This window comes from Notechis scutatus, chromosome 6 (assembly GCF_049901735.1).
Source record: "Notechis scutatus isolate UNSWTSFEM ecotype Mainland chromosome 6, rNotScu1.2, whole genome shotgun sequence".
Classification (NCBI taxonomy): domain Eukaryota; kingdom Metazoa; phylum Chordata; class Lepidosauria; order Squamata; family Elapidae; genus Notechis; species Notechis scutatus.
In genome coordinates, this window is record NC_142014.1 from 22696001 (window position 1) to 22723664 (window position 27664).

Below are 27664 nucleotides of genomic sequence, written 5' to 3' on the forward strand. Positions count from 1 at the left end.
CAACTAGGCCACGCCCACCATGGCCATGCCTACCCATCAACTGGGCAAAGAACCCCTTGCTAAAATTTTTGAAGCCCACCCCTGAATATTTTGTCTGCTTCCCTGATAAGTTTTCATATACTTTTTATGTCCGCTGAATTTGTTCCCTGCGTTAGCCGAGGTTGGCTTTTCTATGCGTTGGGACATTGGGGGGGGGGACGGGGACCCAAGCCCTAAGGTAAAGATTACCTCAAGTTGAGCTTTGCTCCTGATGAATCGATCCGTACCTGGAGGTCTTCTAGTCACAATTCCCAGGGTGTTTTTTTATTTCAACTGCCACTTCTTTTTACACGTATCACATGTGCCACTTCGACATTTGTTCACACCCTCATCCTCAGGGGTGTCCACATCACAGGCCAAACATCCATCACGCTGTTGGGGGTGCCAAATTGATTTTTGTGGCCATACACTGTGGGCATCCCTGCCCATGAAAATAAATAAGCTTGACTCTCCTTAACTTTTTCCCTATATCAGCCACGGGTGGCTATGTGTTACCACAAATTAACAATATGTTTCCTTTAAAAGAATTGAACAAAGTTTTATAAAGTATGAAGTTTTATGATAAATCACAATTATCATTATAGCATAGTGCCGACTTTGGATAATATGTATCTGACTACGAAGTCATGTACTATAAGGACAAAAAAGAGCAATAAACTTATATTTTCTACTCATACGATGCATTTGGGATCATGTCTACTCCCAAAGCATAATATATTTATATATATTTCACCTTCAGTTTTAGAAACCAAGCCCAGTCAGCTCAGTCCTAATTCAATCTTAATGGGAGAATCTGAGATTTAAAGAGGAGAATATTCAAAGCTCAATCAATTCAGTTCAAGCCACTTTGAGATTCAAAGTTTACTGAAATATATACTAACCTTGGAGGAAGAGCCACATTCTTACAGGTGCCTCGTAGCTTGAAACATGGAATAAAGATGGCAGTGGTAACAGATAGTTTTGGAGGATATTAGCCATCCAAAGAGTTAAGGACAAGTTTCAGCCAAATACCTTAAACAGTTTCACTGCAATAAATTTTTGAAATAGTCCTTTTGCATCGCTTTGAAGGCAGAAGCAGCAGAGATGAAGAAAAGACACTCATAATTCAGTGAGAAGTCTATGCTGAATTGAATGAACAATGTAGGAAGCAACTCCAACTTAAAAATAAACACTTTCAAAAACTATAAAAAGTACTTTTCTTAATTCCCCGCTTGCTTTTCTGGAAATACTGAATAATGCCCCCGTTTTCCCCCCCATTTGTGTGTATGTGTGTGTGTGTATTTGTGTTTGTATTGTTGTTGCTGTAATTGCTAGGGCATTAAGAGGTTGGGCAAAGCAGTTGGCAAGCAGTCCCAGACTCACCATCTGCAGAAACTATCATGGGCACAAAATACACCAAAGCTGCTCCATTTTGTTATGTCCAACTGTAATTTAGCGATTGGGTGATGTCCAATAAATCAACATATGTTAGAGCTATGGTTTGCTGACAATGTTTGTTTGTAAAGATAACAGTATTTGGTTTTTCACAGTATTTTATTTATACATTTTTTAGCTTTTGTATAGGTTTTATCTTTCTAAGATTGTCAACTACACAGTTACTCTATGTTAAAATTGGTGGCCAATAAATTTTACAAAGGAAGGAAGGAAGGCAACAGGCCAATATAATGAAATGAAATGCAAAGTCCAGGAGATACTGGAAAGAAATTACATGGACAGTGTTATTCCCTCCTCTACTACTAAAAACTATTAAAAATATTTTTTTTAAATATTAAGGTTGACCCCAAAGTATGTTCCGATATGGTCATCTGGGGGCCACACTTGAATTTGCTCAGAGCAGGATTCAAGAGAAGCACTAGAGAGAACAAAGTTAAAGGCTGTGGCTATTAGGCTGAAAAGATGAAAGATGAAAAATGAATGAGGTTCGGAATTAAGTTAGACTTCACACCTCCAAAGAGCTTTGACTGGCAGAGGCTTAATTAACTTGCTATCTGTCATCGGCTGGTTGTTTCAGTTCAGAGAGAACATCAACATCTCACCTCCATCTCCCGGTGTTTTCCAGAGGTGGAAAATAAGTGGCAATGTTGGGCATTGTTTGTAACAATTCCAGAAGCAAAACCAGCAACAGCCACCAGCTCTACAAAGTATTTCGTAGGCCTACCAAGCCCTTTTCAGCCACCTGAGGCAATTTGCTGCCTTAAGAAAGCCTTTATTTTTATTTGTGAAACTGCTTTGATGGTTGATGTTTGACTAACATTTCATGACAGGGAATCTGCCTTTTCAAACTTTGCTTCGATATATTCCAGACCCATCTCAGAACATGGAAGCTTGGAAATCCATGTTGTATTGCTTCACCCTACCCCTGTGATGACAAACCTATGGCACGTGTGCCACAGGTGGCACGCAGAGCCATTTGTGGTGGCACGCGAGCCACAGGCAAGCTTACCTCACTGCGCATGTGCATGCCTTACAGCTGATTTTCGGCCTGTTTAAGGTCTTTTTTGGCCTCCCAGAGGCTTGAGGAAAGTCTTCGCAGGATGAAAAATAGGCCTGTTTCGTCACTTCCTGTATTTCTGGAAATACTGGAAGTGATGAAACGGGCCTATTTTTCAGCCTGCAAAGACTTGCCTCAAGCCTCTGGGAGGCCGAAAAAGACCTCAAACAGGCCAAAATTCCACTGGGAGGCGCAGTGCAGGTAAGGGGGCAGCGGCGGGGGGATTGTGCGTGCATGCGCAGGGGGTGTGGGGGGACGCCCACATTGCCTTCTGGGTGCTGGCATGCAAGTGCACGCACAATTTTTGGCATAGAAGCCCAAAAAGGTTACTCACCATTGCCCTACTCCATTTCTCAGGCTTTCCACTTGAGTTAAATTAAATTTCAAGGGGCGACATCAGATGCGAATTTAGCCTTACAACTTTTTGAGAACTCTACATACGATGTACCTGAGGCACTAATATGTGCTAATGTATTCTAGGTAGAAAACCAGAAGCTGCTTTGGCAAGGAAAGAAACTATGGAGAACACAATTTAATATTAGTAATAATCAGTTTCCTGGATGCCCTGCTGACGATTATATGATATACTAAAAAGTTAGCTAATTACTGTCTGAGTGTATAACATTCTTGAAATCTTTTCAGGAAATACAGAAATAGTGTATTGATTACCAAAGATAGCTCCAAAGTGATTGCTATGTACGTGTGTGTGTGTGTGTGTGTAAATGTTTGTGTGAGTGTGCTTTTGTGTTCTCTCTGTATGTGTGTTTATGTGAAAACAGTCAAGATGAGGTTCCAAAGGTGCTTTTTCAAGAGGCAACTGGACTTTCTGGTTTTTCTTTGAAGAAGTTTCTTTTCTCATTCCAGAAGCTTCTTCAGTTCTGTCTGGATGGTGGGGGACCATCTTCATCTTGGATAAAAAGCGAAACATCTTCAAAGAAAAACCAGAAAGTCCAGTTGCCTCTTGAAAAAGCACCTTTGGAACAAACATAACCTGGATGACTGAGAATCTCCATAGGTAGTCAAGGTGAGGGCTATGGCTATGCAATTGTAATCTGCTCCTTTTCCTAAATAGGCAGGCCTCCGATTGCATGGTTAAGCCCACCATCTTGATGTCCTTGCCAGATGTTCTTCTTTCAATTTAAAACCTGCCCAGTCTGGGACACCACTCATCCCATTTTATTAGCAACAACAAGCCTTTATATCTGAGGACTGAATCAGATTTGGCATTCAGATGCTTCTGGTATGGTGGGCCGAGCTTGTCTTGTACCACAACAGTAATGGCGCCTGTATGAAAAAAGCAAGTAATTCCTGACAAACTCTTGACATACAGGAATTGCTTGGCTGCTGTTAAGTAGACACTCAGATATTCTTTGACCTTGTCTAATTTTTATACCTAATTACCAGTTGCACTTGAAGTCCACCTGATTGTGTCAGAGACCTCAGAAATCATTTACAGTGGTGACACAGCCAGGCCAAAAGCTTTCCGACTCCTTTCCTAAAGAACTAGGCCTACCCATAATAAAAATGCATTTAGGGTGGGAATTAATTTGTCAGCTACGCTTCTGGAGTAAAGCTATTTTTCAGCTACTGATTTCCTTATTTGACTAAACATAATAAATGGATCACTGAATAGTTTATTTTCTTGAAAGTAATATTAATCTGCAGCCCTTTGTGTATTTTGAGATAATAAATCTTTTTATAAAATACAGTTCGGTGCTTGAATGTTGCATAAACGTCTCCTAGGCAGCTTCCAGATTTGGGGCACATTTGGCTAGTACAGTGTGAGGGCAAAGTGACTGTTGTGTTGTGTGGTTGCTTTGCAAATCATACCCCCCCACGCGCTTTGGTTAAGGAACATATGATTTACTAAATAGGACAGATGTTGAGGTAAAGACAAGCAGAGGAAAAATGCTACCCTTGTCACTTGGAATTGTAATTCTATTATTTAGCATTTCCTGTTCGGTATCAAGAGCTGGACCAGGTGATCAGCCCATCATCTACAATTGCAGGACATGGATTTGAGCAGCAATTGTGCAGGACAAGAAGCAATGGATGGGAACTAATCAAGGAGAGAAGCAACTTGGAATTAAGGAGAAACTCCCTAACAGTGAGGACAATTAACCAGTGGAACAGAAGTTGCCTTCAGAAGTTGGGGCTGCTTCATCACTGGAAGAAGAAACTGGACAATCACTTATCTGAAATGGTATTGATTCTCCCTTGAGCAGGGGGCTGGACTAGAAGACCTCCAAGGTTCCTTCAGCTCTATTCTGATAGTTTTTGATTGAACTACAAACAAATGCCAGGTCATTTTGAGAAACAAACCAACTTAAATGGATGGGTTTATATTGTAGAAAATTAGCCAATGAGATCTTTGAGTTTCTGTTTATATTTCTTGGGGAAGTATGTTTTATCCCAATTGCAGTTCTCTTTGATTTCCATGTAGGGGTAGTCCTCGTCTTATGACCACTATTGAAGCCAAATTACTCTTGCTAAACAAACCTTAGGTGAGGTTTGTTCAATTTTACAAGCTTTCTTGCCACAAATTGTTAAGTGAATCACTGCAATTGTTAAATTACCAACATGGTTGTTAAGTGAATCTGATTTCCCCTGATATTTTTCTTTTTTCTTTTGCTTGTCAGAAGGCCGCAAAAGATGATCAATGACCCCTGGATACTATAACTGTCATAAACACACGCTGGTTGCCAAGCAACTGAATGTTGGTCATGTGAGTACAGGGAAGCTGCAATGGTCTTAAGTGTGAAAAGCAGTCATAAGTCACTTTTTTCAGTGCTGTTGTAATTTTGAATGATCACTAAACATATGGTTGTAAGTTGAGGACTATAATTACCAGGGGTGGGATTCTACAGGTTCACACTTATTCGCTAGAACCGGTTGTTAACATTCTAAGCAGTTCGGAGAACCGGTTGTTAGAAGAAATTACTGGGCTAATCCTGTAAGGAAGGCAGGAAGGAAACATTCTGGTGTTGCTTACAGAAACTGCCTCTCCATTAACCCTTATTACATTCTTGGCAGGACTAGACTTCCTGTCTCAGGAACTTCTCTGGAGTTTTTCCCCCTCCTTTGCTGGTACTTTGCTTGTGTGGCGTGACCATTCAAAGTTACAATGGCACTGAAAAAAGTGACTTATGACCATTTTTCACACTTACGACTGTTGCAGCATCCCCACAGTCATGAGAGGCCAGGCGAGGAGATGCGTGCCTCGATGTGAGTGATGTTGAGTTGGCCTCACCCAGCCAGTCACATGACCACCAAGCCACGCCCACCAATTAAGCCAAACCCATAGAACCGGTTGTTAAAAAATTTGAATCCCACCTCTGATCATTACCCCCAAACAACAATATTCACACACTTTTTACAAAAGACCAAAGATATTGCAAGGTCACCCTTCAAATAACCAACTTAGAGAGAAACCTGAGGATGGCCAGAAAGACATAAATGTCCATGGGATTCAGGTTATGGCAGGCTCCACCCTCAACAATGTCACTGAAAAATCTCCCGTGTACAGGGTTGGGAATCAACTGGTGTTACTACCAGTTCAGTGACTACGTTCTGCGCGTGCGTGTAAAAAAAACCTTAAGCTGTGCCTCCTGGAGAGCTGAAAAGTGCAGTGCGCAGGTGCACAGCATTTGAAAAGCCTCTTTCTTCCTGCTTTTTCAACCACAGCTGTGCTGCGCAAAGCAGCTGAGGATGAAAAAGCAGGAAATAAAGGACAGGTAAGAGCCTGGGCGGGCAGGTGGGCCAAACAGCAGCAAACAGAACCAGTTTGGTTTTGCTGCTCTTCAGAGCTACCAGTTCTATAGAGCCAGGCAGAACGGTAGCATCCCACCCCTGCCCCTGTAAGTGACACATCATGATACATGATTGCACATCTTCAGATGCTGCAAAAACATATCCTGTTCCTTACTTGCTGGCAAAAAAAACCCAAGCCAGTCACCCGAGTTGGCTTGTTTTCAGACTGTAAATTCCGATGTCCAGCCAAGAATAGCCTTTTGCTACAAGTGTGGGGTTTTTTGCCCACAAGATAATGATGTTCGTCCATCGTGTTTGAAGAGAACTTTGACATCTAACGGGTTATGGGCTGTCCACAGTGTGTCCTCAGGTGGCTGGTAAGGCCTATACGGGCACAGAATGTTCTGCCACATGTCAGGCAGACATGTGCGAGCATCATTGTTGCAGCATTTGCAGCACTGGCTTTGCAGAGTGCTTGCTTCTTTTGAGCTGTGGTAGTTCTTCAAATGTCTGGCAGCCTTGGTGGACCAACGTGCGCAATGTCAATCAATCTTGTGCCACGGTTTCCCAGGAGGTGATGTCGATGTCCAGGGACTTGGAAGAGGCTTTTAACGTGTTTTTGTATCGCTTCCTTTGTCCTCCTTGTGATCGCTTTCCTTGAGACAGCTCACCATGGAGGAGCTGTTTAGGGATGCGGTGGTCTGGCATCCTTGCAACATGGCCTGGCCAGCCTGTCTAGGCTTTCATCAGCAGGCCTGCTCTGGAGAGGACTTCTGTGTCTGACACCTTGTCCTGCCACTGGATCCTCAGAAGTCTGCGATGGCAGATCGTGTGGAAGTGGTTCAGTTGCCTAGAGTGCCTCCTGTATACAGTCCAAGTCTCACTGGCATACATCCAAGTGTGATGACCTGGGGCGTGGCACAAAGGCAACAAAGCAAGATAATAAATAGAGATCCCTTTATTAGCTCCAACTTTGCCCCCAATGACCCGGTTATCTTCCGGTCTGGAGAAAAACTCTCCCATGAACCTGCACCAGCCTTTGGCTGCAGATATTCCAGTCCAAACATTGTAAACTGAAAACTTTAAATTATAAATAATTCCAGCAGAGCAAGGTACGAAGTTCCAGAAATGAAGTAACAAAGTTGTAAATCAAACCAGTTGGGAGGATGCCAGGAACTCAGATAACAGCAACCAACACAAGATAAACTCAACATTTGTTCCCAACAAACGCCCCTCCCAACTGGTTCTCCTTTAAACTCCCTTCCCAGGTGTGCTTTGTGAAGGGAATCAGGGCCCTTTCTTCCCTCGTAAGCCACGCAACCCACATTGCTCTCTTCTCCATTCTTTCCTGTGTGCCCTAGGATGAAGAGGGGGTGGGCCTTGGTCTTCCTTTGAACCCCCTCTCCCTTGTTCTACCTTTTTCCTGCTCTGCCCAGCCTGACTTTGCCCTTCTCCAGTTTCCTCCACAGCCAACGTAGCCACACTCCCACTCCCTGATGGCTGTTCAGCTTCCTCCTCAGATTCAGACTCCGGGGCGGCGGTTAAGGGCATGATACCAAGTCTTATTTGCCCACAAGATAAAAAAACAAACAAACAACCCCCCCACAACCCAAAGTCAATGGTTTAATGTTGTGTTACCCTCTGCTTGGATATTTTAATATTTTCTAGGCATATAGTTATGTATGTTGACTGGATTGGCTATACTGGAATGCCCATGCCAATAGTCCTCATGTATTTTGGGGCAACTGCAAAGGAAGAAATTAAACTGAATGATGATAGATGTCCTAAAATGAAGGACAATGTGCTGTAGGTCACACCTGTATTGTGTAGGGTCCTTGCTGGCTGCTGTTGCTCTAATATTAGAGTATATTAACTACATCATAACCCATCATTCCCTTGGGGTTATTGCATAAGGCACCTCTAACAATTACAGAGGTATAAATAATCAGGAAGGAGAAGACATCCAGTCTTGAACATTAATAGTGAGGTCTTGACATATCTTGCTTATTTTTCTTAGGAAGACTTTTGCAGCTCCGGTTCAAGTCACGACACAGCAAAGTGCTGAAGGCAAAAATTCTGCACCCAGCAGAATTCAGACAGCATGGCCTAATTAACTCCTGAAGGGCTGAACAGAGCAGTTAAGGATATCTGACAACTGTTTGACATGAGCTTGAGTGGAGAGGAAAGAGTTTGTCTTGACTCTTCCACTGTAACTCTTGGATCCACAAATGTGATGATCATTTTTTTTAAAAGAAGGATTCCCCAACCTTGGCTATTATAAGACAGGAGAACCTCAGCTCCCAGAATTCCTTAGCTATAGAATTGTAGGGCAGAGGTCTTCAAACTTGATAGCTTTAAGATTTGTGGACTTCAACTCCCAGAATTTCTCCTCCAGTCAGGTTAGCTCAGGAATTCTGGGTGTTGAAGTCCACAAGTCTTCAACTTGCCAAGTTTGAAGACCCTTGTGCTAGGGGTTGAAGTCCATGGGTCTTAAGGTTGCCGTGGTTGGGAAATCTGCATTAAGGAAAAGCAAACCCTACTGCAGGAGTGTTGAAATAGCTAAGATGGCATCTGCAAAGCACGGCCAAAGCCCCTCCCACTTTTTAAACAAGTTTCACATGTATCAGACACATAAAGAAGGAGCAAGCTTTGACTGCATGGTCGGATATGCAGTCTTCCCTTTTGGGATCTTGTCTTTGATGCCCCTGGGTGATTGGACAATCTTTCCAATGATTTACACAAGGAAGTATCGGAAGGAAGAGATAGGTCATTTTAAAAGAAAAATAAATAAATTCAATTGTCCTTAATATGGCAGAATTTATATGATTAATATCTCTTACCTGTCAGGTATTAAACATAAAACCTTACATAAATTATCAACCATCAAATACTCTAAGTTATGTGTTAAATATATTATTATGTGATGCTGCATAATAACAAATGTAGATGACTGTATATCCCATATACATGGGCATATATAATATGTACTATGCATATTACATATGTAGTAAAGTCCTCAACTTGTGACTGGTCATTTAAGGACCATTCAGACTTTAAGAAGCTATTTACAGCCTATCCTTCAAGTTGCAATTTCCTCTCCACAGACCTGTGATAACATGACTACAATTCCAGGATGCATCGTGCTCATAAATCAACCTGTATAAATTGCGATCAATAATAATAATTTATTAAAGTTCTACGCCACCCAGCTCTCAATATCTCCTGGCAGCACATAACAATCAAACGGAAAAATTACAATACAGTCAATAAAACAGAAAGAGATAAATTATTGTTCTTAGTTGCAAGTTCATCAGTTCGATCTAATACTTCACACCATATATCAAATGGCATCAAGAATGAAAAAGAATGCCCAAAATGGACCACAATTGAGCTCAACATTCCCACTGCTAAGCAAGGAAGTTGTTAAATGAGTTTTTTGCCCCCATTTTACAGCCACAGTTGTTAAGCTGCTTTTTAAATCGTTAAGTGAATCTGGCTTTCTGAGTTGGCTTTGGTTGTAGGAAGGCCAGCTGGGAAGGTTATAAACCAAGGGACTTCAAACTTGGCAAGTTGAAGACTTGTGGACTTCAACCCCCAGAATTCCTGAGCTAACATGACTGGAGGAAGAATTCTGGGAGTTGAAGTCCGCAAGACTTAAAGCTATCAAGTTTGAAGACCCCTGTTATAAATGGTGATCATGTGACCCTGGGACATTGCAACTGTCATAAATACAGGCCAGTTGCCAAGTACCCCAATTTTGATCACATAACCAGGCGGAGGCAGCAACTGTCATAAGTGTCAAAAATGGTCATAAGTTACTTTCTTCGGTGTCGAAACTTTGAACAGTCACTAAACCAACAGTTGTAAGTTGAGAACTTTCTGTATTTAGCAATAAGGAAGAAGTATCGGATTTTCACCTGGAGTCCTTTGGCCCACTACTCACAATTTTCACTAAGTCCCCAATGTTTAATGTAATATGGAATTCAACTGAGGATTAAAACAAGGGGTGGGGGAGAAACAAAGGCCATATAGAAAGATAGAAATGTACCCAGTAATATATTAGCTTACTCCAGATAAATTTCATTAATGAACTGCAAAATTGATCTTGTTGGGACTAATTAAACTCAATGCTTGTTTCAGAGGAGCAAACCCTCTACTGCATTTTGAAGGAATCTTTAACTTCTAACTCAAGACTCTCAGGGAATAGTAATAAAATAGTCAGAATCTTAAAATCATGTACTCAACAACATTTTAAACCACCAGAGATAAATATCGTAAAGCACATCTTACAAAGATAGGAATATTCTTAATTTCAGAATCTCACTGAGTGCCAGCCAAGACAGGTTGAAAAAGAACGCAGAATAGAGAATAGTTAGGTTGGAAGGGACCTTGAAGGTCTTCTAGTCCAACCCCTCTGTCCAATTTACAGCAGCTTGCAACCCCAGAAAATGAACAGGAGGACAAACAGGAACAGAGTTTCACAAGGAAAGAGCATGCCAGCTCAAAACTCTAAAAATATAAACCAGTGATTATATGTATGTTATGTAATTCCTAAAAGTTATGTTTAAAAAAACCCTGCCTGTTGCCAACAATAACTGGCGTAAAGATAGTGAGATAGGTGCTTTGAGTAATTGCGTAGTATCAACAGACTATTTTGAGTTTATGCTCAGCGAAACAAGCTCAGTTAACAAACTGATTCCTTTGAATCAAGGAGGCTAACCTGAAGATGTTTAGAGAGTCAGAGAGAGAGATATAGATGAAATGTGACAATCAGAGGTGGTCTTCAGCAGGTTCTGACCAGTTCTGGAGAACCGGTAGTGGAAATTTTGAGTAGTTTGGAGAACCAGCAAATACCACCTCTGATTGGAGATTTTACAGTATCCCTCCCCTGCCCTGCCCACAGAACCGGTAGTGAAAAAATTTGAATCCCATTGCTTATGTTGTATCTTTCATTAGCTTCAGGTAGACCGAGAGAAGGTTATCTGAAAGCAATTGATAATTTAAGACATTGTACATTATATGGGTCATTGTTTCTCAACCTCAGCAATTTAAAAAAATGTGCTTTAACACCCAGAATTCCCCAGAGAACAAGTCTGAGTTTGATTTCTAGGATGCATTCACTTGGTCAAATATGGAAGTGGCTACCTCTGCCTAGGTACTCGCAATCTCCCATCCAAATACTAACCCAGAGGTGGTATTCAGCAGGTTCTGACCAGTTCTGGAGAACCCATAGCAGAACTTTGGAGTAGTTCAGAGAACCGGCAAATCCCACCTCTGACTCTGACTGGCCCCGCCCCCGTCTATTCTCTGCCTCCCCTTGAGTCTCAGCTGATCATCTGGGTCTTCTTTGGTTGCCTTGCGCAGGAGAATGGAGCTGGAAAGCAGGTTAGTGAGGTGGGGAGGGAATGGGGATTTTGCAGTATCCTTCCTCTGCCACGCCCACCAAGCCACACCATGCACACCAAGCCACGCCCACAGAACCGGTAGTAAAAAAAATTTGAATCACACCACTGATTACAACATCTTCCAGGTTGATGGGCCCTTTGCTATCAGGGGGAATTGGGGTCTGGAAAGAAAAGGACATCATCATGCCCAGGATAAGAGAGAAGTTCCTGCAGGAAAGAAGCCACCCACATTCTCTCATTCTGAAGACTCTTCTCCAGAGGGGGAGAAATTTTGATTGTGTACAATCTAATCAAATGTGGCAAGAAAAGTCAAAAAGTGGGGCAAAACTCACTTAACAAATGCCTCGGGAAGAGAAATCTGGGGCTCAATTGTAATGGTAAGTCAAGGACTATCTGTGTAGTCTGACTGGGAAATAAGTGCTCTTAGATCAAGGGTGTCAAACTCAAGGCTGGATTCGGCCCATGGGGTGCTTAGATCTGGCCCACAGGGACGCCATGGAAACAGCAAAGGACCGGCCTGTGGTGCCTCTGCCAGCGTGTGGCCCTCCTGAGCTCTGTTTTCACTGGCAGAGGGTTGCAGGAGGCCATCGTAGCAAAAAATAGAGCTCAGGAGCCCATTTTCACTGGCAGAGCACTCGGTCCACCACAGGTGCCCCGACATGAGTGACGTCAAGCTGGGCCATCGCACTCTGGCCCTGCACCCCCCTGGTCCCCCGAGGTCAAACACAACCCTGATGCGGCCCTCAATGAAATCGAGTTTGACACCCCTGTCTAGGATGGTGGGCTGAAGGTTCCATAGAACTTGTTAGGGATGTCTTGCTGATCCAAAAATAAATATTGGAACTGAGACACCCAAACAGAAAAGGTGGCTTGTCCTGGATGAAAAAATTTGGATACAGTATACAATTAGAAGATTGCGAAAATTATGGATGAAAAATTACAAATTAACAATGGCAGCCTCATGCAAAGAACATTTGTACAAAATGTTTTATTGCTGGCAGGTACCTTCTTTCACATGTGGTGGACCTGCCCAAAAGCAAAGAAATTTTGGAATAAAAGATCTGGTTACAGGAAATAACAGGCTTAAAGATAGTACCCAAACCCAAAACATTTCTACCAGTGATAACTAGAGGTGAATATTCTAAAGATATTGAATACTTAATAACACATATATTAACAGTGGCTAGGATAATATATGCTCAAAATTGGAAATTAGATGGTAGCCCCACAGACGATATGATCATAAAGAAAGTAATGGACTGCGCAGAAATGAACAAGCTTACAATGGAAGTGCAGGAGAGAGAAGAAAAAGAATGCTATACAGTCTGGGAAAAACTGTATGTCTGGTTAGACAATGGAAAGAAAAGATAACATAAAAGTGTAATAATGTAATTGTAAATTTTATATGTGTGTGTGTACAGAAAAATGGAATAACCGATGCCACAAACAACTGCAAAAAATGTATATAGAATTCGTTTTATATAGAATGCGATCAAAATGGAACCTCCATGTGCGTGTCGGGGCAGAGCATCAACCTTGATGTTGGAAGTTTCCTCTTCTCTGTGATTCCTATGGCTTGATAGAGCCCCAAAAGGTGAAAACTCAGTAAAATTTATTTTAAAAAAAGAAAGAAAGAAAAGGTGGCTTGTAAGAAGTGGCCATAAGGTTAGCGTGACCCTTGAGTTGCAAACACCAGGCAGTCAAAAATGAGGAGACCCCCTTGGCTCCTCCATAGTGGCAGATACATGCAACTTTTTTCTTTTTTTCATAGCAGGCCTAGAGAAGAGAGAGAGAGATTTGAATGGAATGTGGAGAGGTAGCTTCCTGGCTGACCTTGCAGCTCAATAAATGTGCCATCGGAGTTCAGAGGGACGTGTTACTTGAAACTCCAGCAGCCTGGAGGAAGAAAAATCCTTCTTGATGTGGCTTCAGCAATGCACCTAGACGCAAGCTGGAATCTTGAGCGTTTTATTACGGTATCCAGCCAGTGCCTTCTGAGTGTCTCCTCCTCTTTCGCGGTAGCAAAGTCACCTCTTTATCTTATCTCATCACCAAAAACATCATCTCGAGATCACCTTCTGTCTGCGAGCTATGCAAGTCAGCCTTTAACCCGCCCACCCCTGCTTCTAAGCCGCTTGACAATAATTCCACGGCTTATATTGCTTTCTGCTAATTTACAGCTTCAAAGCAATGTCAGAGTAGAACTTGGGAGTGCTTTCGCATGATGGATCGTTTCATTGCCCCGACTTGCTGGCAATTGGGGTGCCGGATGGCATGTGGCAGAAACCTAAATGCTGCTGTGCATTCTGAGACACCTCTGTGGAATTTGGGGATTGCAAATCATTTGGCACTGGCACACATTGGCAAACTGGAAAAAACAAGGCCTGTTGTCTTTTGGCTTGCAATATAATTTGCCTTTGGTTTCATCTAAAAAGGCCCTTTATCGCGTCTCATCCCAAAATTGATATTATTCTCATGCAGCCCCTGTTCACTTCTGCTGTGATTTTCCCCTCAGTGCAATTTCCCAGCAATTTTGGGTATTATTTCTAGATGGGGTGGGGATTACATGGCTAGGTTCAGAGCAATGCCAAGACCTAAAATTGTTGCTCCGATTCATATATTAGGGCAGGGGCCTTCAAACTTGACAGCTTTAAGACTTGTGGACTTCAACTCCCAGAATTCCTCCTCCAGTCATGTTAGCTCAGGAATTCTGGGAGTTGAAGTTCACGAGTCTCAAACTTGCCAAGTTTGAAGACCCTTGTCTTAGGGCATTAGTCAAGATTTGTCTGTACCAAAATGTGGATCGGTTTGATTCCTCTAAAAGTTCCAGTCACATTTGATTATTCTTAGCTAAAGGGGTGAGTTGTCTAATGTGGTAGCAGGGATCTTCCTAATGAAGGACGTGTCTCTAAAACAAGGGTCTTCAAATTTGGCAAGTTTAAGACTTGTGGACTTCAACTCCCAGAATTCCTGAGCTAACATGACTGGAGGAAGAATTCTGGGAGTTGAAGTCCACAAGTCTTAAAGCTGTCAAGTTTGAAGGCGCCTGCTCTAAAACACGGCCAATTTGATCCAACTCTTCCTGATCCCATGTTCTTTGAGTGATAGAACCTCAACTTCCAGAACTTCCAGGCTACTAAACGGCCACAATGGGATCCTGGAGATTGTAGCTCAATCCATAGGACACTTAGCTACCTGGGATTTAACCATTTCTTTCGGACAAAGCATGGGACATTTTGCAGAGCACACTCCTCCCTTTGGATGGCAGCCATATTTGAAAGACCTCCTTATTTTTTTTAAAAAAGGATTCAATTGACCAGAGGAACAGTGGAAATGAGACCAAAGCCTTATTGCTGGCCTCTAATATGGAACATCATCATGCACTGAATGAGTTTTGTGGTGGATCAGAATCTGCTTGAGAAAACTGTCAGGACTGCAATGGTCAGCCCAGCTTTTTCAGATTATTAAAGACAGAGATGCATGTAAAAAGGGGCAGGTGTTGGATTATAGTTGTAGTTATCAACTTGACTTTTTTACCCCTCCTATGGATACCTCTACCAGATCTCATTCCACTCCTTGATTTATCTTCAGAATATAGCATTTAGACTTATATACCGCTTCCAAGTGCTTTACAGTCCACTCTAAGCGATTTGCAGAGTCAGCCTATTGCCTCCAAGAATCTGGGTCCTCATTTCACCGACCTCGGAAGGAGGGAAGGTTGAGTCAACCTGGAGCCGGTGAGGATTGAACCCTGGTAGTCAACAGAATTAGCCTGCAATACTGCATTCCAACCACTGCACCACCACAAATAAGGCTGCTCATATGCCTTTTTCTCACTGAACATTCATCAGCTGGGAATTCATGAAACATACCCAGGACAATAGAAGAGAATATCTGTAACTCAGAGTTGAATTGATGATGTTACCTAGTTAGGTAATGAAACATCTGCAAGAAAGCCATCAAACTCAGAGAGCACCAAGGACCCCACACCAGGACAAATTTAGAGGTTTCCTGAGACCGTAATTAAGCGCACCCTTAGTCCAAACAACTCTTGTTTTATTTCAATGCTGGGAATTATGCTCATTCCCAGCCTGTAATGAGTCCCAAACAGTCCCTCGAGATAAGCACCCACCTTTATCTCCTTTGAATTGCTGCCAACAACTAGAGTGCCAAATGAACAATAAAAAACCAACCGAAGTACACAGTCCACACAGAGCTTCAAGGATTAATCTGCATAGAATGAATGACTTTGCTTCCTGCAAAGGTTTCTCTACCTTTGCACTAACTTTATACCGTATGGGAGGGGCAATCACCTCCAAGCTTTACTCCTGTGTCGCCCCTTTTGTCTTAGCTGGTCTTGCCTTCTGGCAGCTCTGCGCACACGCACAGTGGGAACAGGCTCCCCTTGTTCCTCTGCCTCTCTGCTGCCAGATTCTGGAGGCTCCGGAGTCAGCACAATACTCCCAAGATGGTCCTGGCCCCATCTCTGTATTGGACGCAGGACCCTCATCCGAGTCCTCCCCAGACTCCCGGACTGGTCCCTGTTCTTCCCCACTATCCGATTCTGCTGCTGTCTGCACAGGCTGCCGGCAAACCACAACAAGAGTCTTGACGCATCTTATGTGCACACAAGATTATTTGAAAGACCTTACAGGGGGTGAACGTGGCCCACATATCACTCAACTGAATTCTTTGGTTCAGTTGTGTGCTAGAAGAGTCATATCACGGGTTTGCTGAAACTGATTCCAACCAGGATGGCCCTTGGAAGCAAATCTTCTGAAGTTCAAACACATTAACAATAAACTTGCTTTTTACTGGTCCTTGTGATGTTGCTTTGAAATAAACATATAATATTCCATATGTTTATGTTTAACACATAGCATTATGAGGGCTATTTGCCACGAAGCTTAAAAAAAAGTAGAGGTGGAAGCTGTGATCATGTGGTTGTAGCCTCCATTTTGAATTATTGGACATTTTTCCCCTCCCTGTGCCCCTGGAATTAACACTATTCCATGTTTTATTTTAGAGCCGTGTTTTTCAAACTTAACTTAACAGTTCCCAGAATTCTCCAGCCAGCACATTGAAAGCCACGTATCTTCTAGTCAAATTTGAGAAATGCCGATTTAGACTTTGATTTTACACTGCAACATTATACTTGGCTGGAATACAGTACTATATCAGCTGCTGTTTTGTAACAACATTATAAAATAATTGCTAATTTAATTATAAGTACACTAGCTCGATACCCGTGCTTCACTATGAAACTATGTGGTCAGGCTTAGTTTTTGGGGAGGAAAATAAGGGGGGGAAATTCTGCCTCTGCCTACCAGCATCCATCAGTATTCATCTGGCTAACATCCTGTCAGTGTGTAAGAGAGTTGAGGGCTGTTTGGAAACTGAAAGAGTATTTGCTTTGTGAGCAAGAAGGAGACAGCAAGGAGCCTGGGCGTGGCTTAGCTCAACTGTTCTATACTAAAGCTGCTTGGTGCTGTGAAACTGAAACTGAAAAAAACTCCTCTGCTTGTGTTTTGCATTTGGAACAGATTTCTTTTCAGGTGGGAAAGGGGAGTAGAACTCCTTAGCATCAGAGCGTGTTAACAATAATAGCATAGGAAATACTAATGCTCTGATGGTCATTTTGAAAAATCCTTTCTTAGTGAGCACCTAGAAGCCAAGAGGAACATACATGCCAAATTTCAAGTTTGTAGGCTTTACGGTTCTGGAGATTTTGTGATGATGCATGAGTGGTATTTCGCTTTTATAGATAGAGATTAATAAAAATATCCCTCTGTATTTTTTTGTTGAAAAGTGCTTTCTTGCTCAAAGTTTTCCTGCAGAAAAACATTTTATTACTCATCAACAATAAAATACTTATAGGGACCAATATTCACAGCCTGGCCTTAATGTGAATCAGCTTCAGTACAATTCAAAATATGCTTTCTTAGTACTCAGAAAGTAATACAGCATGCTTCTGCCTTACATTATAAAATTATCCAGATTGTCCTCTTTTCTGTCTCTCTCTCCAATTATTTCCGGCTTCCTTAACATTCTCAATGTTTTTATTAGATTGAAAAGATATCCGCAAGGTAGCTTTCCCATAATAGAAACAAATATATTTTGCAATAAATAAGCATAACGTTAACTTGACATTAATGGTATTTATCCAGTTAAATACCAGTGCCAATACTACGTAATCTGAAACAAAGGAACGGACAAATCCCAGCATGAATAATAATTTTAAAGGTAAAATCATTTCTCATTTATCAAAATTGTCAAACTTGATTTAAGATCTCTCTTCCTCCTTCTCTTCAATAAATGGAGCCATAGAGTAAGGATATTAAAACTACTGCAGAGATAGTTATCAACTTATGACGAGTCTATTAGCAACAGTTCAAAGTTACGGCCTACCTGAAAAAGGTCGTACCAGATCCAAAATTCTGATGCCTGCATTTCATGTGATTGGCAACAAGCAGTTTTCCAGTATTTGAGGGGCTGCCACAAAGATGAGGAAGGGAAACTATTGTCCAAAGGACCAGAAGGCAAGGCAAGAAATGATGGAGGGAAACTAGTCAAGGAAAGGAGACACCTAGAACTAAGGAGAAATTTCCTAACAATGAGAACAATCAACCAGTGGAAGGGCTTGCCTTTGGAAGTTATAGGTGCCCCATCACTGGAGGCTTTCAGGAATAGACTGGACAGCTATTTGTTTGAAATGGTAAAAACTCTCCTGCTTGAGCAGGGGGTTGGACTAGATGACCTCCAAGGTCCCTTCCAACTATGTTGTTCTATGTTCTATGGTTGCATTTATGGCTATTGGCATTATCTCATGATCACATGTCCGTGTTTTACAACAGTTTTGCCAAACTTCGGTTTTCGGCAAAACCACTCCATAGCAAAACAATGGGTTCACTGAATGACTACCACAAAACAGTCCTAAAATTGGTTTTTAATTTTACAACAATTATGACAATAACCATAATGGGCAGGGTCAATTAAGATCGTAACTAGAGGACATACCTATATGCCTACCTACTATATATACGACAAATAACTTCCATGCAAGTATAGAAAAAGAATGTTATGTTATTGTGCAATTCTCTGTCCTGAAGTTTTCAGGGTTTTTTTCTTTTTAAAAGCAAGGGTTCTAGCCATTCAGAGTATTAAAAACAGACAATGAAAAGGTACAAGTAGGCATGAATCCAGATGCAAAGCAATCCCACAAGTTCAAATCTTTTCAACGCAAAATGGACAGGGGAATGTGTAGCCACCATATTCCAAAAGGTATTTAATCTCACTCTTTTTTTGCCACTTCCCTATTTGGGGTGCAGGTAACCTCAATCCTTGACGAGGTCATGAAGGTCACAAACTATGTTTTATTACAGGCTATTGTTGTGAAGGATGGGGGCAACTGAACGAATGCTTAAAATGTACAAACAACACCTACTGAAATGCAGGGTTGAAGATTTCCAATAATTGGATTTGTGGACTCATTACCATTAATAAAAAGTTCCTCATTATCTATTCTAAATAGTACAGTAAAGATGCAAGGTATGAATAATATACAAATAATGGCCAAAAAACCCCACACCCAACCCTCTTAAATGTTTTCTCATTTATCACCATTGAAGTAGAAGATGGAATGTGATTTCTGACACCACCAGGTTTGGAAAATAATTTTGAGCAGATGCAAATGGATAGCAATAGCCCTCATATTAGCAATAGCAATTAGCACTTAGACTTATATACTGCTTTATAGTGCTTTACAGACCTCTCTAAGCGGTTCACAGAGTCAGCCTTTTGCCCCCAACAATCTGGGTCCTCATTTTACCCACCTCAGCAGGGTGGAAGGCTGAGTCAATCTTGAGCCTGGTGGGATTTGAACTGCCAAATTGCAGGCAGCTGGCAATCAGCAGGAGAAGTTTGAAGTACTGCACTCTAACCACTGTACCACCGAGGCTGATTCATATTGTTTCTTGTATCTGATTACCACCATCATCTACAAGTAGTTCCTATTATTCCAAATAGCCTTACCCTAACCAAAAGGTGTTGATAGCTATTGTATGGAGATGAGGTGGGCATTGTTTCTTCCTTAATATTATATCTGATGTGTTTCAGCCAGGGAAGAAACAATACTCCAATTAAGGAACTATCAAAAAAAAGTAATCCACCCCAACCAAGATTGGACCCCACTCTCCCCTGCACTGATGAAGTTCCCTAGTCTGATAACCAGATGTTTGGAAGAAGCCAACCAAGCTCAGACAACATCAAGAACCCAACAGTTCAACCTTCATCAATTCCCACAGAGGTGTGGGTGAGAGTCAAGATACAATTAGCAAATGCACTTAGATTTATATACCGCTTCATAGTGCTTTACAGACCTCTCTAAGCGGTTTACAGAGGCAGCATATTGCCCCCAACAATCTGGGTCCTCATTTTACCAACCTCAGAAGGATAGAAAGCTGAGTCAACCTTGAGCCGGTGAGATTTGAACTGCTGGCAGTTGGCAGTCAGCAGAATTAAATCTGCAATACCGCATTCTAACCACTGTGCCACCAACATTCTTGGATGCAGCTGCAACCATGTAATCAAGCCCTCCCCCCCTTTTCTGCATGTATCACACATGCATCGCACATAAGAAGGGGCAGGGGTGCAATTGTTCAGTTGTGGCCAACATTTAACTCTCTTGATTCTTTCCCACAAAGGCCCCTGTACATAGGCAGAAGAAATTTTACAGAAATGTTAAAGAACAGATTCGAGAGCAGATTGTGTGTGTGTGTGTGTGTGTGTGTGTGTGTGTGTGTATGTGTGTGTACTATTACAGTTTTCAACTAGCTAAAATAGTGCATCATAGGGAATAAATTTTTGAATCAAGTTGTCTCAAATGGGTTAACTTATGTGTCCAAAATCTGGGATCCATTACACCCCATACTGAAATTTCAAGGATTTTCAGACCAGTTGTATTAGCTGGCTGGGCAGCTGCACTTAAGCAACCATGATTTCTAATGCTTCCTGCCAGCTTCCACAATTGATGTCAATGGAGAAGCCTACAGGAAGTCAGAAATTGCTCCGAGGCCCACTGCATTTTTGCCCGCCTGTGATCATGCTGCTTCTCTGGTTAGGTAAGGAAATATCTCTGAAATGATATGTGCTATTTTTGTCTTACAGCTTTCATTATTCTGCTACAGAATAATAATGGGGAAAAAATTAAAGGTTTTTGCAGTGGCGCAAAGAAGAAGAATTGATAAGGGTGATGCCTAGCTTCTCAACCTTGAATATGAGATGGTTACATCCGAGAACTTTGTTGAGATGTAACTCATAGCCATCAATCCCTAATTTTGTAAAACTGTCCTAACTAAGCATGCATATATTGCACTGGATCCAGAAATCATCTCTACTTATATGTAAGGCAGGACTAGAGAATGTAATCTTTGTTCTTCTTATGATGTTGTCCCACTCTCATCTTCAGAGGTGTCAACAGGGTATGGTAATGATGGCAACTTTTTAAAGAATAGAATAGAACTTCCAGTGTTGGAACATTTACAACTTCTGGAGGAAATTGTTCCACTGATTAATTGTTCTAACTGTCAGGAAATGTCTCCTTAGTTCTAGGTTGCTTCTCTCCTTGATTAGTTACCACCCATTGCTTCTTGGCCTGCCCTCAGATCCTTTGGAGAATAGATTGACTCCTTTTTCTTTGTGGCAGCCTCTGAGATATTGGAAGACTGCTACCATGTCTCCCCTGGTCTTTCTCTTCACTAGACTAGCCATGCCCAGTTCCAGCAACCATTCTTCATATGTTTTAGCCTCCAGCCCCCTTAATCATCTTGTTTGCTCCTCTCTGCATTCTTTCTAGAGTCACAACATCTTTTTTACACTGTGATGACCAAAACTGGATGCAGTATTCCAAGTATGGCCTTACCAAGGCATTATAAAATGATATTATCACTTCACGTGATCTTAATTCTGTCCCTCTATTTATGCAGCCTAGAACTGTGTTGGCTTTTTTGGCAACTGCAACACACTGCTGGCTCATATTTAAATGATTGTCCACTAGGACTCTGAGTTCCCTCTCACAGTTACTACTATTGAGTGGGATAATGAGTTGTATGTGTACATTAAAAAAAAGCAGCGATTTGGTCACACCATTCTAGCTACCTTCTTGATTATCTGACCACATCCTATGGGCACCCTATCCTTTCCCATGATCCTGGTTGTTTATGTTGGTTCATAAATACAAATTCAACATGTAGAACAGCCCAGGGCACATATTCTGGAAAGAAAGAGAAATTCTCTAGTGATGGGTTCAGAGGTTGGTAGTCAGCAGGTTCTGACCAATTCTGGAGAACCGGTAGAGGAAATTTTGAGCAGTTCAGAGAACCGGCCAATACCACCTCTGACTGGCCTCACCCATATCTCTTCTCTGCCTCCCATTGAGTCCCAGCTGATCGGCTGGGTCTTATTTCATTGCCCTGCACAGGAGAATGGAGCTGGAAAGCAGGTTAGTGGGGTGGGGAGGGAATGTGGATTTTGCAGTATCCTTTTTCTGCCATGCCCACCAAGCCACGCCCACATTATTGTTAGTAAAAAAAATTGAATCCCATCACTGGATGGTTCCAGCACAAGCCTAAAAGCTTGGAAGAATAAACCTTTGGTCCTGGTGGCAGACTGGATTCTGCAATGAGTCATAAAGCTCAAATGGGTGCAACTATGGGTCAAGTCATGCAAGAAAAGCAATTTGCAGACTCTCTGAGCAGGGGAAGGAGTGTTCCACATTGCAGTAACCCCAGCAAGAGCAGAGACAGCCCCAAGGCCACATGTGGAGCCTGTAATGCTCAACAAGGATCTCACTCATATGCAGAATCCGCCCCACTAAAATGAATAACAAATGTTGGTCAATTCACTGGTTTCATTTGAGCTAATCTAAGTGTGAATAAGTTTAGATTTGACTTGTGGCATTGCTTCTAAAATTAATATCCCTCAAAGCTCCTACCAAAAAAATTCACCTGAATAAAAAAAATTAAGTGGAGGAGGAAGAAGAGAAAGAAAAAGAGAAAAGGAGGAGGAAGAGGAAGAAAGAGAGGGAGAGAGAGAGAGAGAGAAGAGGAGGCAGAGGAGAAGGAAGAAGAAGCGGAAAAGGAAGAGGGAGGGAAGGAGGAAGGAAGGAAGGAAGGAAGGAAGGAAGGAAGGAAGGAAGGAAGGAAGGAAGGAAGGAAGGAAGGAAGGAAGGAAGGAAGGCAGGCAGGCAGAGGACAAATAATACTGTGATTTAAAAAAAACTAGTAGAAAGAAAGGCAGAAGACAAAATTGCCAAATATGGAGCATTACTTTACACAGAACCTTACCTACTCGAAGCTCTTGACCAAAGACGGTTTTTTCTCCCAGTGCTGAGCAGTTCCACCTGCCATATCGGAACTGGTACTGACATTCATTGATTCCCATCTGGGCCCCTTCTCCAATAACTATGATGGCATCGGGGCGGGTCTGGCAAATCGCTCGCTGCCGTGGGGCCAAGCCTGGAATCTTGTTGCAGATGATGTTCGCTCCCAAAGCCACCACCGATGACAACGCTCTGAAGAAAAGCAGAAAAGCAGCGTGAGAATTGAGGGAAGCCATTCATTCTATATTCTTTGCTAGAGCAGCTGGCTGCAGAAGGCAATTGTCTACAGAAGGAGGGAAAGGACTGTAAAATGGCTCCTATAATTATACTCACTTATCTCAACCTCTTTGTTCTGGCAGTTGAGCTGGAAGCCTTGTGTGACTTTTGGTAACGCCTGGTTCTCTTGGACCAGACTTAACACGTGTGCCATCTGCCTCACAAAATGTTGGCACCTTCAGGCTCAGTCGCCCATAAAATGAGGAAGTGAGGAGATACGAGAAGCTGATATTAAACTTTGATTTGGATTTTTGGAAACGGGCGCAGCTGAAATTCGCATTGAGTATAGAAAGGTTTGGCTCAGCCTGGCTGCAGAAAGCAGGACGACTGCAGTTCGTCCCTTCTAATTTTAAACCACAGCAGAAAAAAAAAAGAGAGAGAGAGCAGGGAATGGCTTTATTTGACCAACATTCATGCTCATTATTATAAACACGAAGTGGTGAATGATTAATAGGAGCTTGTAAGCATAAATTTCAGAGTCAAATTCTTCAGACCTGGAAAATGGTTTGCAAGCAGTCCAGAAAAGCATCTCAAATGTTTAGTCAAAGAAGCATTTTCGGTAATTGCAACAGACACATTTATAATTTTCATTAAACCCTTTGCATACTGTGGTACATTGTCTCAGGCATGAACGGATCCAAAACGGCATTCAGATTCTTGGCTCCCAGTGGGATCTCTCCTCAGTTCATTTACCTTCCATTTATAAGGTTGTGGGTATGAATCCCACAATGCTGCTGGCAAAGGGGGAAGCTAATTCTTGGAAACGAGATGCTGGGCTAGCAGGACTCTTCTGCTGATTAAGCAAGGCTATAGTTTGGTTCCTCTGTGATGAAACAGGCTTTTGTGTCATCCTAGCCAGGTCTTGAGTCAGCAAAAACACAACGCAGAGAAGAAAGGGGACATAGCTGATATGGCGGATATAAAGGATCAAGAAGATTGTGGGGGTGTCCATAGAAGAGTTACAGCAGGGGTGTATCAAACTCGATTTCATTGAGGGCCACATCAGGGTAGTGTTTGACCTTGAGGGGCCGGGGTGGGCGTGGCCAGGTGGGCGTGGCCAGCTCAACGTCACTTGTGTCGTGGGCACCTGTGGTGGCCTGAGCGCTCTGCCAGGGAAAAAGGGCTCCCAAACTCCATTTTCGGCTGCAACAGCCTCCTGCAACCCCCTGCCAACGAAAACGGAGCCCCTCCACCGAGCTCCATTTTTGCTGGAAGAGGCACCGCAGGCCGGTCCTTCACTGTTTCCAGGGTGGCTTTTCAGGCCAGATCTAAGCACCCTGTGGGCTGGATTCAGCCCACTGGCCTTGAGTTTGACACCCCTGAGTTACAGACCATCACGAGGGACAGTGACGATACTATCCCAGGAGTTTAAGCCTCAAGCCTCAGGATTTTGCTGATTTTGCAAAAGTTCCAGCCCTTAGAAGTATTTCAGATGAATCCCTGTTGAAGTGACGGTAGACTTAGAACCAGAGAAATAAGGCCAAACAGAAGGATTGTCACTAAGCTGGGAATTTTATCACCATCAAGCAGATAGGAAGGTCTGCAAGAACTTGTTTCATGTTGACTATCTTTTGGTTTTTCATAACAGAATGTCTCTCTTCCCTAAGATTACGCTGTCTTATGTCTCCCTCCCACCCAGCCTCCCAACCTCTAAAGCACATCCAGTTCTCACCTTCCTACCTGATGTCAGTGATTAGCCGAGAATAAATGTTTGCGACTTCTTTATGCAAGCGGAGCAAATGCCAAAACATCACAGCTCTGCCCAAAACACAACTGCACTGCCTTTCTTAAGGGCGAATGGAGTGCAAACATAATATTTGCTGATGAACTCTCTTAATAAGATATGCCAATGGAGAACCCTTTCAAGATGGCTCACGTACAAAACCACGATGGAATGCAGCGATTCAGGCAAGGCACGGCCTTGAAAGAGCTGCTGGAGGGAAGGCAGCTATCAATTAGAACAGAACTTGCTGTGTACAGCAAGTATCTGAAGCATGTCTAGGAGCCTCAGAATGCAAGGAACAGAGCCACATTCCTCCACCCACTCTCCTTGGAACAACCAGGTACCTACTTCTTAGTCAGTGTCCCTGGTTCAGATTATGGTCTCCAGGTACAATTCCAGAGCTGATTTTCACTGTTAAGGTCCCTCGTGTTCTAAAGAGCAGGCACAGAAGAACTTCATGGTTAAGCAGCAGCTTGTAGAGCGAGGTCTTAGCTGGTCTCCAAAAGCTGAGCAAGATCAGATATAGTTAGAGCAGGGCTGTCAAACTCGATTTCATTGAGGGCCACGTCAGGGTTGTGTTTGACCTCGGGGGGGGGGAGCATGAGGAAGGGGGCCGTGGTCAAGGGTGGAGGTGGTCAGCTTGACATCACTCGGGTCAGGGATGCCTGTGGTGGCCCGAGCACTCCGCCAGCGAAAACGGGCTCCCAACAGGGGTGGGCTGCTGGGGGTTCGAGAGATCCTTTAGCTAAGATTCTGCAGTTCAGAGAACCCCCAAATCCCACTCCTGGCTGGTCCTGCCCTCCCCTCCCCTCCCAGGAGTCTCCACGTGGCCTGTTTTGGATACAGCTAAGTGCACGGTGCCTGCACAGGCTCAGGGAGGGCGAAAGAAGGACCTCCTGGAAGGCCGGAAATGAGCCTATTTCTGGCTTCCAGAGAGCCTCCGGAGTCCGGGGGGCTGTTTTTGCCCTCCCAGAGGCTCGAGGAAAGCCTCCAGAGTCCGGGGAGGGCAAAAACCGCCCCTCCCCGCTGTGGTGCAGGAGGCTGCCTAGGCCACGTCCACTATGGCCATGCCTACCCAGCAACTGGGCAGAGAACCCGTTGCTTAAATTTTAGAAGCCCACCCCTGACTCCTGAGCTCAGTTTTCGGCTGCAATGGCCTCCTCCAACCCTCTGCCAGTAAAAATTGAGCTCGTGAGAGCTGCATGCAGCCCTCCTGAGCTCCGTTTTTACCGGCAGAGGCCCACAAGTCGGTTTTTCACTGTTTCCAGGGTGGCTCCACAGGCCAGATCTAAGCACTCTGCTGGATACTTCCGGGTTAGAGTTTACAGGAAAAAGATCAGGAAAAACCAAGACTACAACTCTGACCAAGAAGTCACAGCTCAGAAAAAGGTTATGGCAAACCACTTCCATATTCTCACCAAGAAGACTACCTAGACGTGTCCCTGGAATCATCAGGACCTCAAAAAGGATTCGCTCCGGTCTAAGAATGATCTGTCTACTTGCTTAAGTCACCAGTTATTTTATCATTGATACTGGATTGGTTTTCTTACCTTGTCATTCTGGTAAAAAAAAGAAAATAACTACTTGCCCTTAACAGAAAATAATAATTTAATCTACTCTGTGCCAGACAGGCCACAGTTAAATGTGTTATTCAGATAGCCTTGACTTAGAATATATAGATCAACAGGATCACATCCAGAGAAAACATTGGGCGGCCTTCACAAGAGCCACCCTATGTTAAATGGATTGCAAAGATCAGTCTGAGAAGTGGTAGCGGTAGGATCATCAAGGAGAGATCACAATTAGTTTGAGAGCCAAAGCTAGAAAGAAGACTCCCTTGGAGATCCCTAAAGACATACCACCAATTTATCTTTGATGGGAGATGCTACATCTCATATGTAAAACACCTGACAGGTAAACAGTAGAAGGTTTCTGTGCCAAGAATTTCCAGTTCATGCCTGAACCTATCCGGATGTACATTTTAACATTGGCCACTTTGTGCTTCCAACAAGGAATACTGGCTTACATGTTGTTACCTACAACTAGCCAATAAAAAGACCAAGACCTGGCCAAAGCAAACAGTATTTTCTGCAGGGATACTCAGTGTCCCTGTAGATAATGGGAAGAATTGTTTTAATGGGCCAAGGAACCAATAAAAGAAATATCAAGGGGAAAAAAATAAAAATACGTAGATGTGCACTTGTCCTTCCATCAGCTTTCTTGTTGGCCTTATCAATATTTTATAGCCTATGTCAATTCTTCAGACGAATTCCTGATCAGATAGTTCTTCATCTCCCTCCTGTTACAGTCACCACTGAGCAGAGCATCAAAGCTGAAATCCCATCGTTTTGACCAATGAATGAAGCCCAGATGTTTGGAGTCGGGGGGAAGGGTAAAGTGGATGAACGTGAAAGTGTGGATAGAGATCTCAGGACCCGGGCCGCATGATTTACCTACTTGCATCAAAAATCAGGACGCAAAATGCATAATGAGCCATGGTGGCGCAGTGGTTAGAATGCAGATTAATTCTACCAACTGTCAGCTGTTCAATTCTCACCAGACTCAAGGTTGACTCAGCCTTCCATCCTTCCGAGGTTGGTAAA

The 27664-nt window shown here is 42.9% G+C and overlaps 1 protein-coding gene across 2 annotated transcripts in view; it reads right to left on the reverse strand.

Annotated features, from left to right (window-relative positions):
• WNT7B (Wnt family member 7B) overlaps window positions 1–27664 on the reverse strand; it is a 150837-nt gene that overhangs the window by 26148 nt on the left and 97025 nt on the right. For both annotated transcript variants that reach the window (XM_026679255.2, XM_087969520.1), the window contains exon 2: window positions 23028–23254. In XM_026679255.2, the coding sequence (XP_026535040.1) occupies window positions 23028–23254 (227 nt within the window). The remainder of the gene's footprint in view (window positions 1–23027; window positions 23255–27664) is intronic.